The sequence below is a fragment of the Thermobia domestica genome, chromosome 2, assembly GCF_964235325.1.
Source record: "Thermobia domestica chromosome 2, izTheDome1.hap1.1, whole genome shotgun sequence".
Classification (NCBI taxonomy): Eukaryota; Metazoa; Arthropoda; class Insecta; order Zygentoma; family Lepismatidae; genus Thermobia; species Thermobia domestica.
The window spans coordinates 317,872,897-317,893,189 of NC_137455.1; the positions used below are offsets into that span (position 1 = coordinate 317,872,897).

Genomic DNA, 20,293 nt, shown 5'->3' on the forward strand with positions numbered 1-20,293 from the left:
TTAGGTCCTCTTGCACGTTGTATTTTAGTTCACAAGTCATGTAGCTAGGATGGAAGAAAGTAGAAAAGCTTTCAAAGTCTTGACTGAAATACCAATCGGAAAACGACCATTAGGAAAACCTAGGCGCAGATGGGAGGACAATATTAAGATGGATCTCGCAGAAATAGGAATAGCTACAAAGTAGAAACTGGACCCAGTTGGCTAAGGGTAGAAGTCAATGGAGGGCTTTTGTGAACGCGGCATTGAATCTCCCGGTTCCGTAGGCCATAGAGTTAGTTATATTCATACAAAGAAATGCTAACAAAATGCATATTGTCGAAGGGGAAAGGTGTTTCTGTACCCTAAAGAAAATAAAGCGGAAAATGTTTGCAGTAGCGATGCTTTCTATTCAGAAAAACTTCTGAGCAGCATTTCAGATTTCAATGAAGTAATAGGGAAATTTGAAGCTCGAAGAGAACGAACAAAGACCTTCCGTTTTAAAATAATGCATAGTTGACTTAATTAAATAATTTTATTTAACTGCGTGCATGAATATATGCATTTTTTTTTTTTTTTTTTGCTTTTTTCTTCTTTTCTTTTGATATCATTTATGGTTTACAGCACATGCTATATATTCGTTTTATCTCTTGTTCAATAGCATGAACGTAGAAGTTTTGTAAATAAATACTGTTTAAACGTACATTGAAAAAAAAAAAGGAAATAACTTATATATTAAATCAATATTAGAGAATACACTTTAATCAATAAATATACAAATGAAGCTTAAAAGGACATTCCTCTTCATATTTCCTGAATATGTTTCGGATAAAACTCAAGAATCCTGGGGGAGGGGAACACTTGCGCATAACTACATACGTTTGATATTGCAACATTTCAACCTGTGCTTCTACAAACCACGAACCGCTACTAATATTTATCCTAACAATTCTTCCATCACCATTTTTCTGAATTTATTATTCGCCTCCTTAATCCTGAGGGGTATAAACGTTGGGCATTAAACGATGAACTTTGACCTACTGCAAATAAACTTGTTGTCTTATTACAATTTGCTCGTATCTAAGTTGTGTCATTTACGTATAACAAATGTTTATTCCTGTAGATATTAATAAATATATTATACACATAGTTTCATTACGCGTTAAGACAATTTCTTTTTTCTTTTCTATTTCAGACGGCGAATCACAGATGGTGCTATGACCCAATCCCGCGAAGCCCTAGCGATGGATAGTACAACTACGTTTGGAAAGCAAAAAGGAATTGTGGTGAGCAAGTGTGTGGCGTTTGCATTGGCCATCTTTTTCATTGGTGCTATCATAGCCACAGGACTTCTTGTGTATAATTTTGCCACATGCAGAGGACCTATATCAGACAAAGTGCTTGAACCAACTTCCCCAACCGCAACATCCTCATCCGGAAAACCGGAAAAACTCTATGTTCGTTTGCCACGCAGTGTTCGACCTGAGCGTTATAACTTAAAGCTTATTCCATTTATTCAAAAAAACAACTTTATATTCAAAGGTGAAGTTGACATTGTTGTAAATGTTGTGGAAAGAACTAGAAATATTACTCTTCATGCAAATGATATTAAGATTAATGAAACTTCTGTGAAAGTGTCAGAACTTTTAAGTAGTGGTGACAGAAAAGAAATGCCAGTTAGTGGACAAGGTAACGACACTTCTCGTCAGTTTCATATAATTTACTTAGAAAAAGATTTGGAACCTGGCAAACAATATGAAGTTCACATAAATTATATTGGAAACTTAAATGATGTGCTACAAGGTTTTTACAGGAGTTCCTATGAAGTTGGGGACACAAAGCGGTAAGTAATTTTTCTTTCTGTTTAGTTTTCTTTCTAATATATATATATATGTATGTATGCAGGGGCGGATCCAGGATATGATCAAGGGAGGGACTAAACCATATTTTGCATTTTATCCAGTGTAAATCAGGATTGAAGCCCATTTTATCCAGTGTATATCTGAGCGTCAAGGGGGAGCTATAGCCCCTATAGCCCCCTTGGATCCGCCACTGTATGTATGTATGTAATATATATATATATATATATATATATATATATATATATATATATATATATATATATATATATTCTTGTGCATTTACGTAGGTGCCTGCTCTGGATTTTATAGGATCCACTATTGCCAACTCAATTTTTTATGAAAATTGTCAGTAATAATTCAAAAGTCGCTAAATTCACGAATTATCAATGGATTAAACTTTATTCTTGTTAGCAAATTACTAAATCAATACATTTTTTTCAAAAATTAAATAAAATTAAATGATTTTCTAGAAACGTTATGATTGTTTTGACGATGTCGGGAATTTCAAACTCGAAAAAAAATCACAATTAACTCTTTGCTGATGACCTAGCAGACGAAGAACTTTAGGTGCTTTAAAAAGTCGTATAACTGTCCAGACAGAAACTGTCCATTAACTGTTCATAATTTTGTAACATTTTGTGCAATTTTATTCAATTTAAAAAAAATGTGTACACCCCTGTGTTTCCAGAAATTTACGATCAAAATTCCGTACTCCAAGTTGACGTTTGAGTGCGGAATCACCAGATCCAAGATTTAGGTAGCTAAAAATAATCTGCAAATTTTGTACAATTTTGTACACCTTTAAAATAATTTTGTACACCCCTGTTCTTTTCTGAAAATTAACTCTGAAATTTCGAACTCAACCATCAGCATAGAGTGCGGAATCTTCATATCGAAGACTTAAGTAGCCAAAAATAATATACGAATTTCGCACACTTTTGTACACCTTTTAAATTTTTTATATACCCCTGTATTTCAAAAAAATGGCCTTAAACTTAGAAATCCTACCATAAGCAAACTATCAACTTGTAGTGCCGATTGCCAATATTAGACATATAATTAGAGGATATTTTGTAACCCGTAAAATTTTGTACATCCCTCGTAGAATTTTGTGTACCATTCAAATAATTTTGTACATCCGTGTGTTTTGAGAAAATTAGCTCTAAAATTTCGAACTCAACCATCAACTTGCAGTGCGGAATCATCATATCGAAGATTTATATACAAAAAAAAAAATAATATACAAATTTTTTACAATTTTGTACACCTTTTAAAAAATTTTGCACACATATATTTCGAGAAAATTGGACTTAAACTTATAGATTCTACCACAAGCAAACCATTAAGTTGGACTGTCGATTAGCAATATATGACATATAATTAGCGGATATGATTGTATATGTGCCGTTCAATTTTGACAACCTTTCGTAGAATTTTGCACAACTTGCAAATAATTTTGTTCACCCCTGTGTTTTCAGAAAATTACCTCCAAAATTTGGAACTCAACTATCATCTTGGAGTGCGGAATCATCATATCGAAAATTTAAGTAGACAAAAATTATCTACGAATGTTGAATACATTTGTACACCTTTAAAAAAATGTTGTATACACCTGTGTTTCGAGAAAATTGGACTTAAGCATCGGAATCTACCATAAGCAAAACATCAACTTTGAGTGCCGATTGCTAATATCAGACATGTAATTAGAGGATATGATTGCATATGTGCCGTAAAATTTGTACACCTAACGTAGAATTTTGTACACCATTCAAATAATTTTGTACACCCCTGTGATTCCAGAAAGATATGTTCAAAATTAAGAATTCAACTATCAACTTGGAGTGCAGAATCATCATATTGAACACTTAAGTAGACAAAAATAATCTACGAATTTTGTACACTTTTGTACACCTTTTTAAAAAATTTGTACAACCCTGTATTTCGAAAAAATACTTTAAACTTACGGATTCTGCCATAAGCAAACCATCAGCTTGGAGTACGAATTATCAATATCAGACATATAATTAGTGGATATGATTGCAGATGTCCTGTAGAATTCTGTACACCATTCAAATATTTTTATACACCCCTGTGTTTTCAGAAAATTAATTCAAAATTTCGAACTCAACCATCAAATTTCAGTGTGGAAGATTTAAGTTGAAAAAATAATCTACATTTTTTGTACACTTTTGTACAACTTTAATAAAATGTTGTTTCGAGAAAATTGGTTTTAAACTTACGCCATCTACCTTAAACAAACCATCCATTTACGTGTGTGAAGTTGGCCCCCACCTCTCCCAAATTACACCAAACGTCGCACATCGTTAGTGCATGGTAGTAGCACATAGTGCACTAAGAACTAACTTTAGTGCTATGAGAATTTACAAGATATGGAAGATTTTTGGTGGGAGAAAACTTCACTTGAATTTAGCTCCCACCCATCTTTATGCAGACAGATTTTCACCAAACTTATCACATCGTTAGTACATTATTAGTGAACTAAAACGCAATAAGCACTAACGTTAGTGTTACCATATTTATTTATTTATTCACGATTATTTGGGTGGGGTCAAACTTGAGAAATATCAAATTCCATACAAATTGACGTAGAAACATGGGATTAACTTCAGTCGTTAGTGCGTCGTTAGTGTACTTAAACGCACTAAACACTAACGTTAGTGATATCCTAATTTGGGATTTATCTAAGATTTTTGGTGGGGCCGAATTCAGAAATATCAAATTCCATACAAACTGTTAGTGTTTTCTAGAAGCTCTAGTTATGCACTAACAAATGGCACTAATTTTTCGTTAGTGGTTGAAGTGAAGAGGCAAGTTCACTCTGACCCCCAAAGATATTTTAGTTGTTGCAACTAAAATAATGAAGTACTAAAGTTAGGGTTTACTATACTAAGAAGCACTAACGATGCAGTAAGATTGCACTAGAAGAGACCATTAGTTCTTTTGAATTTTTGCGGAAATATGACGCAATGAAAATTTAACCATACATTTGCTTATGAGAGTTATCTAATTGGCAATAACTACACTAATAGGGAAGCACTAACGAAACTGTTAGTGTTTTGTAGAAGCACTAACGATGCACTAACGAATGGCAGCAATCTTTCATTAGTGCTTGAAATGGGGGAGCAAGTTCACGCTGGCCCAAAAGGTTTTTTACTTGTAGTACCTACATTGATCAAACTAAGGTTAGGTGTCCGTGCACTAAGAAGCACTAACAATGCACTAACGAATGGCACTATTTTTTCGTTAGTACTTGATTTTTCTGGGGCAGCAGAACTTGACCCCCCGAAAGGTTTTTATTTGTATCACCTACACTAATGGAACAGTAACATTATTCGTTGATGCACTAAGAAGCACTAATGCTGCACTAACGGTTGACACAAAATTTATCATTAGTGCTTCAGGTGTAGGGTCAAGTTCATGGATGTCGTTAGTCTTTTGTTAGTGTATGTGCTACAAGAAAAACCTATGGGGGCCAAGTTCACGCTGTAGCAGCCACTTCAACCAACCACTAACGAAAAAATTAGTGCATCGCTACTTCTTCTTAGTGCACCAACAACTAACGTTAGTGCTTCATTAGTGTAGGGCTACAATTAATAACCCTTTGGGGGCCAGCGTGAACTAGGAGCCCCCACTTCAAACACTAACAAAAATACTGCCATTCGTAGTGCTTCTTAGTGCACCAACCCCGAATGTTAGTGCTTCATTAGTGAAGGTGCTACAAGTAAAAATCTTTGGAGGGTCAGCGTGAGCATGCCCCTACTTCAAGCGCTAATGAAAATATAGTGCCATTCGTTAGTGCATAGAAGAAACTAACAGTTTGTATGGAATTTGAAATTTCTGAAATTGACCCCCACCAAAAATCTTGAATAAATCCCAAAATATGGTAACAAACTTTAGTGTTCAGTGCGTTTAAGTGAACTAACGATGCACTTACGATTGCCGTTAATCCCATGTATCTACGTCAATTAGTATGAAATTTGATATTTCTGAAGTTGGACCCCAAACAAAAAATCTTGAATAAGTCCCAAAATATGGTAATACTAACGTTAGTACTTAGCGTGTTTTAGTGCACTAAGAATGCATTAATGACGTGATAAGTTTGGTGAAAATCTGTCTGCGTAAAGACGGGTGTCGAGAAAACTTCATATGAAATTAGACCACCACCTAATATCTTCAATAACTCGTAAATTCTGGTAGCACTAATATTATTAGTTCTTAGTGCACTAATGTGCACTAATGTGCACTAACGATGCACTTCCTGGGGGCCAACATCAGACACGTAAGTTGATGGTTTGTTCATGATAGATTGCGTAAGTTTAAGGCCAATTTTCTCGAAATGTAAGGGTGTACAATTTATTTTAAAAGTTGTGCAAAAGAGTACAAAATTCAAAGATAACTTTTGTCTACTTAAGTCTTCGATATGATGATTCCGCACTCCAAGTTGATGGTTGAGATCGAAATTTTGGAGCTAATATTCTCAAAGCACAAGGGTGTACAAATTTATTTAGTCTACAAAATGCTACGTCACATGTTTAATCTTATTCGCTAAATATTTGTCTGCTATTGCTAATCGGCACTCCAAGTAGATAGTTTGCTATGGTTGAATCCGTAAGTTTAAGGCTAGTTTTCTCGAAACACAGGTGTGTACAACATTTTTTAAAAGGTGTACAAAAGTGTTCAAAATTCGTAGATTATTTTTTATCTACTTAAGTCTTTGACAGGAAGATTCCGCACTCCAAGTTGATGGTTGAGTTCGAAATTTTGGAATTAATTTTCTGGAAACACAAGGGTGTATACAATTATTTAAATGGTGTACAGAATTCTAGGGAGGGTGAAAAAAATTTTACGTCACATACACAATCTTATCCTCTAATTATATGGCTGATATTGGCAATCGGCACTCAAAGTTGATGCTTTGCTTATGGTATATTACGTAGGCTTAAGTCCAATTTTCTCGAAACACAGGGCTATACAAAATTTTTAAAAAGATGCACAAAAATGTACAAAATCCGTAGATTAATTTCATCTACTTAAATCTTCAATATGATGACTCCGCACTTCAAGTTGATGGTTGATTTCGAAATTTTGGAGCCAAATTTCTGAAAACACAGTGTATATTTTATTGAAATTATTTTAATATTATAATTATTTGAAAGGTATACAAAATGCTACGGGAAGTGTTCAAAATTTTACGGGACATTTTATCATATCCTCTAATTATATGTCATATATTGCTAATCGGCACTCCAAGTTGATGGTTTGCTTATGGTAGAATTCGTAAGTTTAAGGAAAGTTTTTCGAAATACAGGGGTGTACATTTTTTTTAAATGTGTACAAAAGTGTACAAAATTCGTATATTATTTTTTGTATATAAATCTTCGATATGATGATTCCGCACTCCAAGTTGATGGCTGAGTTCGAAATTTTGGCGTTAATTTTCTGAAAAAACAGTTGGGTACAAAATTATTTTAAAGGTGTACAAAATTGTTCAAACTTCGCAGATTATTTTTTCAGCTACCTTAATCTCGAACCTGGTGATTCCGCACTCGAACGTAGCTTGGCGTGCGGAATTTTGATCGTACATTTCTGAAAACACAGGGGTGTACATTTTTTAAAAAAAGATGTACAAAATTGTACAATATGTGTACAAATTATAAACATGTTTAATATGTGATTTAGCGCTTCCGCACTTCAAGTTGACGGACTTCAGACAGAACACAGAAATAATTTTACTTGGGGAAATTAATGGTAGTTCTAAAATTAGCCCTACTTTCTTTTATGAGTCGCTGAATCCGAATTTTTAACTTTCAAAAAAAAATTCAACATGCAACTCCCATTTTTTAAAATCTTGAATTTATATATATATCTTTCCGGATCCTGGCATTTTGGGCTATTTTTTAGACTTTCAGTCAAGCAGCTACTGTATCGTCACTATTTATCCTAGGATCATGGTTCATACCTCATTCTCTTCAGAATAGAGCTGGCTTTCAAATGGTATCACTTGCATGCTCATACCATATACCAGAAGCGGGGAAAAATGTCAAAGTGAAAGTTTCAGAGGGAAAATATTTTTTCTCGAACTTTGGCCCCCCTGGACCCCCCCTGTGTGAACGTAGCCATCTAAAAAAATCTGATAAATAGTACTTGGTATACTGAATATGTGTGCCAAATTTCAAGTTTCTATCTTGAATAGTAAGGGAGGGAGAAATTTTATCAAAATTTCCCACAATGCCCCAAATTACCACAAAACACTATGATCTCAGGGAAAAAAATGCCTGAGACATCCCTAATTACCCTAGGGTCATGTATCGCCCATATTCTCTTCTGAATAGAACTGCCTTTCAGGCGGTACCATTCACATGTCTCCATCATGTATCTAAGGCGGGATATTCCAGAAAAAGGGATTTTTTGGTCTAAAAATCCCTTTTTTCAACTTTTAGCCCCTCTGGACCCCCCTGTTTTAACGCTGAGATCTGAAAAAAATCTGATAAATACTACTAGGTAGGCTAAATGTTTGTGCACAATTTCAATCTTCTAGGTGCAAAAGTAAGCCCGCCAAAAGAAAATTCAGAAATTTGCCCATGTTACCCTATACAGAAGTATATTTTGGAAAAAATTCACTAAGACGTCCCTAATTACCCTAGAATAATAATTCGACCGTCATTCTCTTCAGAATGGAACTGCCTTTCAGACGGTATGACTCACGTGTCTCCATCATGTATGTGAGGCGGGAAAATCCTGAAAAACGGGATTTTTTGGTCTAAAAATAACTTTTTTCAGTTTTTCCCCCTCTGGACCCCCTCTGTTTTAATGCTGAGATCTGAAAAAAAATCTGATAAATACTACTAGGTAGGCTGAATGTTTGTGCACAATTTCAATCTTCTAGGTGCAAAAGTAAGCCCGCCAAAAAGAAATATACCCACCATGTCCCATTTTCCCTATATAGAAGTATATTTTTCAAAAAATCCCTGAGACGTCCCTAATTACCCTAGAACAATGATTCGACCGTCATTCTCTTCAGAATGGAGCTGCCTTTTAGACGGTATGACTCAAGTGTCCCCATCATGTATGTGAGGCGGGAAAATGACGAAAAACGGGATTTTGGGGGTAAAAATATCCCTTTTTCATTCCTTTGCCCCTCTGGTTCACCCCTGTTTTAGCACTGACATCGGAACAAAAAATCTGGTAAATACTACTCGGTGGACTGAATGTTTGTGCAAAATTTCAATCTTCTACGTAGAAAAATAAGCCCGCCAAAAAATATTGAACATACGCTTAGAAAATGAGAAAAGAAATGTTTGACTTATGACGTCATCACCTCCTATGTCTGAACGCAGGACGGTCTGAAACCATACGTAATGTCTTCTGCAAGGCCTCTGCAAGGAAAACAAAAACTAAAAAGAAAAAAAACGGACGAAAAGCTCAAATAGAAGAGAAATAACGCAATGTACCATGAAAAATGCGTATGGTACAAATTGTACCATAAGATCCCGAAGGGGATATATATATATATATATATATATATATATATATATATATATATATATTAAAATATTTATTTTTGTTGACTTTGGGAAAAATACCTAGCAATTTGGACGTATATAAAATTTGCAACAAATATGGTCCTAGGACATTTTAACGTATGACGAATTTGGTATAGGGAGGGGACGCTTGTGCGCCTTTGGTAGGCCTACATGAGCCTTGGGGCCGCGAGGTTGCTTGCGCTGTTACACAACTCCGCTATCAACCATTTATGTCGTTCACGTTCGCTCTCCCCGTCTCCTTTCATCTTTTCCTTTCAAATTCTCTCAGCCCCTTCATTATTCCTCTTTATCAGCATCAGTCTCCAACTACCTACCTTTTCCTAAAAAGAAAAAAAAAAACACATGCGAGAAGGAAGAGGGGAAAATATATTCAACTGTTAAACCCTGGAAACAGGAAGTTTTTTCAGTCAAAATTTTGGAATTTATGATACAAACCAAGAAAATTATATTCGTTATAAGATTACAAGGCAGTTGAAACATGATTTACTAGTTCTGAATCTAGTTTTCTGGCCGATTCTAACCGAAAATGAGTTGGGTTGAGTTGATGTTAGTTTAGCGTCCCATTCAGCAGCGAGGCTATATGAGACGTGGACCTACTGATTAACGTGGAATACGAACCACATGAGCTCCCGCCGGGAATCGAACCCGGGTCCCCCACGCCAAAGACATAACCGAAAATGAGAATAAAATGTTTTAAAAATAAGAAAGATTAGTATTAATCGACTTTAAACAAAGGGGTAAAAAAGTAGAAAATAATTTATTACTATTATATAATATATATATATATATATATATATATATATATATATATATATATATATATATATATATATATATATATATATATATTTACATCAGCTAATGCTTCTGGCAACAAATACTATTCGAAGCTTTCTTGCACCCACTGGAAAACGTGAAGTATATTAATATTTATTTGCATATATTGTTATTGTAGACTGTTCCCATAATGCCCACCGACTTCGATTTTACAAAATTTGAGAAATAAATTTCACTTTTTATTTAGTGGTCAATTTGAAGGCATTTTGTTATACTACCATTAAGAAACCCATATACATCATATTAGGAATCAATCATTATGGAACAATCTCATGTGTGACACGCAGCAGTGGTACCAATCTTTGAAAGTTTCATTTACAACTTTTTTTCTTTTTTCTTTTTTAACTGATTTTGTGAGTAATGGTGCATTCAGTATAAAGGTACAACAAGATATTCTCTTTCTCTCTCTCTGTCCCTGTGTGTGTGTGTGTGTGTGTGTTTGTTTCTAGTTTCCGGCGTAAGCGTGTGGATACTACCAGGTATACTTTCGTGTGTACAAATGCTAGTGTGTGTGTGTGTGGCGCGGGCATATGAACTATTAATTGGGATCGCGTAGTGGAACTTATCAGTATTAGTACGTACATACAAACGGCTGTTACTTCACACGATAACTTTGGACGAATGCGAATTTTTAAATTCTGCTTTTTGCAATAAATAAGTAGAGTGATTCCTCTCGAGGGAGTTCCACAAAATGGTAGCCCCTTCCATGTCCAATTAAATCACAAATTGCCGCAATCGTTTGTACATTGTTTGTACAGAAATGTACAGGCGAAATTTTCGTTTGTACACTATTAGGGGCGCCGCCAGAACGAAAACAAATTGGAGCTGTTTAACTGGTACCCCCCCACCAACATGTTCTATTCAATCACTAATTATCGCAATCGTTTGTACTTCGTTTGTACTGAAATGTGCAGGCGAAAATTTCGTTTGTACACAATTAGGGGCGCCGCCAGAACAGAAAAAAATGGGGGCTGTCTAAGTGGTAGCCCCCCACCATGTCCAATTGAATCACAAATTGCCGCAATTGTTTGTACTTCGTTTGTACAGAAATGTGCAGGCGAAATGTATGTTCGCACGCAATTAGGGGCGCCGCCAGAACGAAAAAAAAATTGGGGGCTGTCTAAGTGGTAGCCCCCGACCATGTCCTATTCAATCACAAATTGTCGCAATCGTTTGTACTTCGTTTGTACAGAAATGTGCACCCGAAATTTTCGTTTGTACATAATTAAGGGCGCCGCCAGAACAGAAAAAATGGGGGCTGTCTAAGTTGTAGCCCCCCCCACCATGTCCAATTCAATCACAAGTTGTCGCATTCGTTTGTGCATCGTTTGTACAGAAATGTGCAGGCGAAATGTTTTGTTTGAACAAACTTAGGGGCGCCGCCAGAACGAAAACAAAGTGGGGAGCTGTCTGAGTGGTAGCTCCCCCCACGATGTCCAATTGAATCACAAAGTATCGCAATCGTTTGTACATTGTTTGTACAGAAATGTGCAGGCCAAATTTTCGTTTGTACACTATTAGGGGCGACGCCAGAACGAAAACAAATTGGGGGCTGTCTAGCTGATAGCCCCCCACCAACATGTCGTATTCAATCACAAATTATAGCAATCGTTTGTACTTCGTTTGTATAGAAACGTGCAGGCGAAATTTTTGTTTGTACACAATTAGGGGCGCCGCCAGAACAGAAAAAATGGGGGCTGTCTAAGTGGTAGCCCCCCCCATGTCTAATTGAATCACAAATTGTCGCAATTGTTTGTACTTCATTTGTACAGAAATGTGCAGGCGAAATGTATGTTCGCACGCAATTAGGGGCGCCGCCAGAACGAAAAAAATTGGGGGCTGTCTAAGTGGTAGCCCCAGACCATGTCCTATTCAATCACAAATTGTCGCAATCGTTTGTACTTCGTTTGTACAGAAATGTGCACGCGAAATTTTCGTTTGTACATAATTAAGGGCGCCGCCAGAACAGAAAAAAATGGGGACTGTCTAAGAGGTAGCTCCCCCACCATGTCCAATTCAATCACAAGTTGTCGCATTTGTTTGTGCATCGTTTGTACAGAAATGTGCAGACGAAATGTTTGTTTGAACAAGCTTAGGGGCGCCGCCAGAACGAAAACAAAGTGGGGGCTGTCTAAGTGGTAGCCCCCCCCATCATGTCCAATTGAATCACAAATTGTCACAATCGTTTGTACTTCGTTTGTACAGAAATGTGCAGGCAAAATGTATGTTCGTACACAATTAGGGGCGCCGCTAGAACGAAAAGAAAGTGGGGGCTGTCTAACTGGTAGCCCCCCACCAACATGTTCTATTCTATCACAAATTATCGCAATCGTTTCTACTTCGTGTGTACAGAAATATGCAGGCAAAAGTTTCGTTTGTACACAATTAGGGGCGCCGCCAGAACAGAAAAAAGGGGGCTGTCTAAGTGGTAGCCCCCCACCATGTCCAATTCAATCACAAATTATCGCACTCGTTTGTACTTCGTTTGTACAGAAACGGGCAGGCGAAATGTTTGTTTGTTCACAATTAGGGGCGCCGCCAGAACGAAAACAAAGTGGTGGCTGTCTAAGTGGTAGCCCCCGACCATGTCCAATTCAATCAGAAATAGTCGCATTCGTTTGTACATCGTTTGTACATAAATGTGCAGGCGAAATGTTTGTTTGTACACAATTAGGGACGCCGCCAGAACGAAAACAAAGTAGGGTGCTTTCTAAGTAATACCTCCCCACCATGTCCAATTGAATCACAAATTGTCGGAATCGTTTGTACTTCGTTTGTACAGAAACGAGCAGGCGAAATGTTTGTTTGTACACAATTAGGGGCGCCGCCAGAACGAAAACTAAGTGGGGCTGTCTAAGTGGTAGCCCCCGACCATGTCCAATTCAATCACAAATTGTCGCAATCGTTTGTACGTCGTTTTTACAGAAATGTTCAGGCAAAATTTTCGTTTGTACACAATTAGGGGCGCCGCCAGAACGAAAACAAACTGGGGGCTCTCTAAGTGGTAGCTTCCCACCAACATGTCCAATTGAATCACAAATTTTCGTAATCGTTTGTACGTCGTTTTTACAGAAATGTTCAGGCAAAATTTTCGTTTGTATACAATTAGGGACGCCGCCAGAACGAAAACAAAATAGGGTGCTTTCTAAGTAATACCTCCCCACCATGTCCAATTGAATCACAAATTGTCGGAATCGTTTGTACTTCGTTTGTGCAGAAATATGCATGCGTAATTTTCGTTTGTACACAATTAATGGCGCCGCCAGAACGAAAACAAAGTGGGGTCTCTAAATGGTAGCCCCCACCATATACAATCCAATCCCAAATTATATCAATCGCTTGTACATCATTTGCACAGAAATGTGCAGGCGAAATTTTCGTTTGTACTCTATTAGGGGCGCCGCCAGAACGAAAACAATGTGAGGGTTTGTATAAATGGTAGAAGCATTAAAAAAATGTGTCACATTTATGGAGTATTTTTCTAACAGGACTTTGTTCACACTATTGTGTGGTTTGGTTTGTTCACACTATCGTGTGATTCACTATATTGATCTTATCCTAACGATGATGGAATTAAATGTTTTTTTTGTTTTTTTACATTTATATTTATACTTACAATCATTATTGCTGAGTTAGTTTTTCACTCCTCGGCTCTTATTATTAAACTTATTCATTATTTCTTACGTGAACTGAATCCTTATGAGAAAAATGTATTTTTTTCTTTCTATCTTGCACAGAAACCGTTATTCTCATCTCGTACAGGAAATTGATAAGTGGAAGATATAACAAATTCACAAAGTAGACTGTTAAAGGGAAAATTAGAACACAGTATTTTGTTTTATTTGATCATCTTCATTAAACTCATTTTACAGAAACTATAGAATGCATGGTGAAGTATTTTGGTGCATTCAGCATTCTGATTTACGAGTAGAGTTGCTAACTGGCCGGTATTTGCTGTAATTTTGATTAAGGCCGGTGACCGGTACAAACTTCTTATTAGACCCCTTCTGACCGGTATTTTGGAATCTGCAATCCAGAATATAACATTGAACATCGAAATTTTTCAACAGTGCCTTTACAAACACAAATTTCCGTTGTATTATACATTATCGATATTTTTTAACGTATGGCAGTTTTTTTTATTTATTTAACATAACAAATTTGATAACACTTATATTTTATTGTAAAAGAATTTTATTCATTTATTGAGAGTAGAAAATGACTTTTTAAAGCAATTTCCTTTGTTTGAAGTGAAGTTTATAGAATAAATTTCATTTTATGAATCAACTATTGTTACATAAAGATTAATATCCAGTATTATTCATCTGTTTCGATAATTTTAAACAAGTGGCAATTGCTGGTAAATACAATAACGATCAATACAGTCTTCAGTTTCTCATTTGTACAGAGAATTTTGAGGGTGTGCCGGTAATTTTGTTTTCCTGAGTTGGCAACCTATTTACGAGGTTTTGTTTCAACTCTGCTACGTAGTGGCTCCGTACTGACACTCCGCATGCAAATAAGTATGTAAGGCTACCATACGCCCTGGTTTCTTAAAATTTGTCCCGGTGTGCAGAAATTTTCCTTCTTGTCCTGTTTTTTTCTTTATTATTATTATTAATTACATATCAAAATTTCTGAAAAGATAATAAAATCGACTTATTCCCTTTGCTTTCAATTCCGACAATACTATAGGAACAATTGCATTCTAATCTTTATTATTATTGCAATCGTTGCTTCCCCGGATATAACATGCAATGTTTAAATTCTCCTAAGTAGCACTCTTATCACTAAAAGTAAGAATGTATACCCCGAGGTGGCAACAAATTCTTGTGACGTTGCAGACCAGCCCCGAAAACACATTTTTTTCTGCTTCAGAAAAACAATTATGCAAATTGCTTTCTTTTAGTTCGCATTTTAGGTTAACAAAAATAAATCAGCCTATTGAAATTTTGAAACAACTTCATAAATCTGGATATTTTTCTTTATAGACATGTAGAGCATGTAAAGGTGGTATGCGTAATAATATTGAAAATATAATTTTTGCCTAAATATTGTATGTTCACTGATTGCGTTTATATTGTATAATAGCTTCTAGCTTCTATAATAATTTTTAGCACTGTTGATTAAGTATGGACAGTGGCGTATTTACGATTTTGTTTCGGGAGGGGCTTTGCTAACTTCCGGGGGTGCTTTGCCTGAAAATATGAAAATTCTGCAAGATATTTCATATACTTTACTATAGTAAGTAAGATTTCGGTGGGGGGCTTGAGCCCGGAAGCCCTCCCCCTAAATACGCCACTGAGTATGGACTATATTAATACATTATTTTAAGTTGTATAACTAGTGCGATACTGTAGTAAAATTCGAAAGATAAAATTAATACAAAATGCAATATTTACTACTAATTTGTAAGATGTCCCGTTTTTTCTGTTTTCAAAAAGTATGGTAGCCTTAAAGTACGCTAAACCATACAAAATAAATTGTACTGTAAATAGTACCCCTCTGATAGTGCTCTCAAACGGGTCGGGTTACGGGTCGGGTTGTCGGGTCGGGTCAGTCGGGTTAGCTCGTGTCGGGTCACTCGGGTCGGGTCGTCACATTCTTCACTTATTTTCTATACGGAATACTATAAAGAGCTTTGTTGTGGAATTCAATTCGAAGTTGGTGAATGAATGATAAATGTGACTAATTGAAGAGGAAATAGTAATAAAATTTTAATTTTACCCTATATTAACTAATTGGTATTGTAATTGTAATTAATATTACTACTGACTTTTTTCCTTTCTGCGTTTCTATGTCAAGTTAAATGTCACATTAAGTGAAATTGAAAGGAAATATCTAGTTAACGTCCCACGTTATGCACCAACGCTAAGAGAGACAGTGATGATGAGAAATAATTGAAGTGGTTGAATGAAGAAAGTGGGAGGAAATGGGAGAACACCGAGAAAACCCATGCACATGGGGTTTGTCCACCAGAAAACTTACTTGGTACGAGCTGGAATCAATACCCATGGACCTTCGGGTCAAACATCTGCCTTTGGGCAGGACACATTATTATTATTATTATTATTATTATTATTATTATTATTATTATTATTATTATTATTATTATTATTATAACTTTAAGAGTGCCCAAGAAAGTTCCGCCGCCTTTTCACCAACACCTTCGAACATTGGTATGTAACCTAAGACGTACCTGGAATATCAAAAATCGTCTCCATCAGCCTCGACGACCTTCTGAAAACATTCTGGAAGGCCATGGATTCCATCGCAGTCGAACTTGGTGGGACGTGAAGTGAAGAAGGTATCAAGTGCATGTTGAACCTCTACTAGCTGTTTGAATTGGCGTTCTCTAAGGTGATTGTCCAAGGAATGGAACAGGTGATAATCGGACGGTACAATGTCCGTGGAGTATGGCGGATCCAATAGTGTTTTCCATCCAAGGCGTAGAATGATGTACTGGGTCATTTTAGCCACGTGGGGCTTAGCGTTGCCTTGTAACAAGAGGACCCCTTTGCGATTCAGAACTGCTGGATCCAGACAGTACACAGTGACAGTACACAGTTGCATTGATGATCTGACCAGCTGGTAGCAGTTCCCGATGGACGATGCCTCGAGCAGTCCACAAAATGCACAGGAGAACCTTATTCTGGCGTAGTGCTGGCTTGGGCTGTTTTTGAACCGGTTCATGGGATGCTAACCAACAATGACGGCGCCGTGGAGCTTCGTACAGGACCCACTTCCCATCACATGTCAACACCCTGTTCAGAAATTGCTCCTTCCTCAGACGAGACACCAAAGAAACACAGGTGTCTGCTCGCGTTGCTTTCTGGCTCCAAGTCAAATCATGTAGGACCTATCAACCCAACTTGCAGTGCTTCCCAAGTTGATGGTGGTGGTGCCGAATGGTTTCTCCACTTACACTGAAAGGTAGTACCAGTTCCTCACATGTCTGTCTTCGCCTCAATTGCTGCCCGAAGATCTTTATTTTGAACATCTGTTTGTCTTCCGGCACGTGGTGCGTCTTCGAGTGTTTCGTCACCGTCCTTAAACCGTCATACCACTGCACTCTCCGCGTAGTCACGACACCCTCACCAAAGGCCTGTCATATCTTCCGCTCCGCGGAGCAGCAATTTGAACTCGTACAGCAAACAAGCCCTTATGACGCTCTGTGAAGGCCTCATGTTCACTCAGTTCTTACGCACGTTCACGGTGTATCTGAACAGCCACAACCAAGTAGTATGTTGGATATACTTACTAGTGTTGCTCACGAGACCTGGTTTGGGGCATTCTCGTTTCGAAAATGTGTCGTGAAGGTAGTCTCGTCTGGAAAACTGCATATGTTTCTATTGAAAGAGCTCTGTCTCATCTCGTACCCTTTCATGAAAATTCTGTCTCGTCTCGTCTCGTCCAACAACTGACCTTCACCTTATATCCATTCGCATTCAACTCACGGTGTGAGGGCCAATTGAACACAGACCTCCACAAAGAGACAGAACTTTCTTGGTCACCTTCAGATTATTATTATTATTATTATTATTATTATTATTATTATTATTATTATTATTATTATTATTATTATTATTATTATTATTATTATTATTATTATTATTGCTGGGGTAGTGATTTGACTTTCTCCGCAATAAAATACTTGCTAATTTTATATAACGTTGCAAATATCTTCTAGATAAATTAATCAAGAAAAAATAAAAGGTAATTCCCTACAGAATGATATTTCAGTGCAATTAGTTCCTTATGATTCTATCAGACAGCAACGCTGTTTTTAAATAGAAAAATCGGAATGTTAACGTGATGAAATTGTTGTTTGTTACACAGCAAAAAATATTAAAAGAAGTTCTATATACATTCCTTACTAGAAAATAATGTTGTCTTCAGAACTTTTATTCTTTTAGCCTTCAGAACTTGTCTTCAGAACTCAGTCAAATTTTATTTTGACTTTTGAACTTGATTGCCTAAATTTTAACCTTGGAAATTTGGATGTGGAGTAAAATAAAGAAGGTTAGCAGGGTAGAGAGGAAAACGAATTAGGAAATGCTGAAAAAATGCAAGAGACGAGAGCAATATTAGACGATATAAGGAAGCGAAAAATGGACGGATCACAAGTTTTGATCTTGCTAAGGGATTGCATTCTGAGGCATGTAGTAAAGGGGGTGATATCAGGAGAGCGAGAGTAAGAAGGTTGGAATTGATAGATTGTAATAAGGAGGGTGGTACTTTATGTCGGGTTGCGAGGCAGATATTAGCGGGAAATCGCAAAATGGAAGCTTCTTACCTAATTCACGGAAACTGGCCTGTTTATTAATGGGAGAACACTGAGGAGGAGGAGGAGGATAATTATACTACAAGTAAAAAAAGCCGAAACAATGGTTTATGCATAAGAATTGGTCAGCCTTTTTTTTCTGGTGGCAGTTTTGTAAAGTTCTAGCTCTCTCAAACTGGTTAGATTGTAAGGTCAAGTCACTCGGGTCGGTTGTCGGGTTAAGTCACCTCGGGTTGGTTCACTCGGGTCACTTTGGGTCGGGCCAATCGGGTCAGCTCGGGTCGGGTTGTCGGGTCGGGTCAGTCAATTTGGGTCACGGGTGGGGTCGGGTCGGTCTTCAACACATATAATTTCCACGAAAATTACAATATACCACGGTTTATACCTCATTGGACTTCCAATAAAACGTTTTCAATGATGTGTACACCATGTCACCATTTTTGTATGAGGGAATGTCTAGAGGGATTTTGTGGGAATTTGATGGAGTGTAGATTCCTGTGTGTGTGTGTGTGTGTGTGTGTGTGTGTGTGTGTGTGTGTATGTGTGTATGTATGTATGTATCACCTTACAGGATACAAGATGTCGAGGAAGTGTGTAAATAAACCGGACAATTTCTGTTATGTATGTGGGGAGCTGATATTTAAATCACAACGTCGATGTTTTACTCCACTTGTGAGGAAGTGTTATCAGTTATATTTTGGTTGCTGTGTAGGAGACCAGGATAAGAACTGGGTTCCTCACTACATTTGTTGTACTTGCGTGAAACGTCTCACTGGGTGGGCAAATGGTGGACGAAACATGAACTTCGCAGTACCGATGATCTGGAGGGAACCAAAAGATCATTCTTCAGACTGCTACTTTTGTATGACACAGATAAAAGAAATAAGCAGTAAATCTAACCATACAGTACAGTACCCTAATTTGCATCAGCAATTAGGCCAGTTCCACACAGTGCAGAATTACCTGTATCGGTACCTCCTCCTCATCTTACGGTAAATGAGGATTACGTACTTGAGGCAACTATTGAAGTTCCAAATGAAGATGATGATCCTACTTATGTAGGAAGCACATCTACATTGGATTCCCATCTGATAACTCTGGGTGAACTAAATGACCTCATACGGGATTTAAAACTCTCCAATACACAGACAGAACTTCTTGATTCTAAACTTAAGGCTGGAATCTGCTCCATCGTGACACTAAAGTGTGTATTTTTCGAAACCTTCATACAGAGTTTCAAAACTACTATTCTCAAGAAAATGATTTAGTGTATTGTAATAATGTCTGTGCTGTGATGGATAGACTTGGACATGCACATATTAGTACAGAGTGGAGATTGCTTATTCACTCTTTGAAAACTAGTTTTAAGGCTGTCCTTTTGCACAATAGCAACAAATTTCCTTCAGTGCCTTTGGCTTATGCAACTAATATGAAGGAAACCTATGAAAACATCGAAATAGTGTTAGAAAAAATTCAGTATGAGAAATACAAGTGAACCGTTTGCTGTGATTTACAAGTCATTTCTTTGTTAATGGGTTTGCAGCTTGGTTATACGAAATATTGTTGTTTCCTCTGCGAATGGGACAGCAGGAACAAAGCGGAACATTACATCAAGAAGGAATGGCCAACGCATGTATTAACTCCTGGACAGAAGAATGCTGTTTATTCCTCACTGGTGATCCCTGATTAGATAATTCTACCTCCTCTTCACATAAAGTTGGGGCTCTTCAAAAACTTTGTTAGGACAATGGACAAAAGTAATGCAGGAT

At 37.0% G+C, this 20,293-nt stretch overlaps 1 protein-coding gene across 1 annotated transcript in view; it reads left to right on the top strand.

Moving 5' to 3' along the window:
• Positions 1-20,293, top strand: part of LOC145678640 (aminopeptidase N-like) — a gene marked incomplete in the record, with an annotated part of 683,740 nt that overhangs the window by 588,534 nt on the left and 74,913 nt on the right. The window contains 1 exon segment of the mRNA XM_081749006.1: positions 1,172-1,819. Coding sequence (XP_081605132.1) covers positions 1,194-1,819 — 626 coding nt within the window.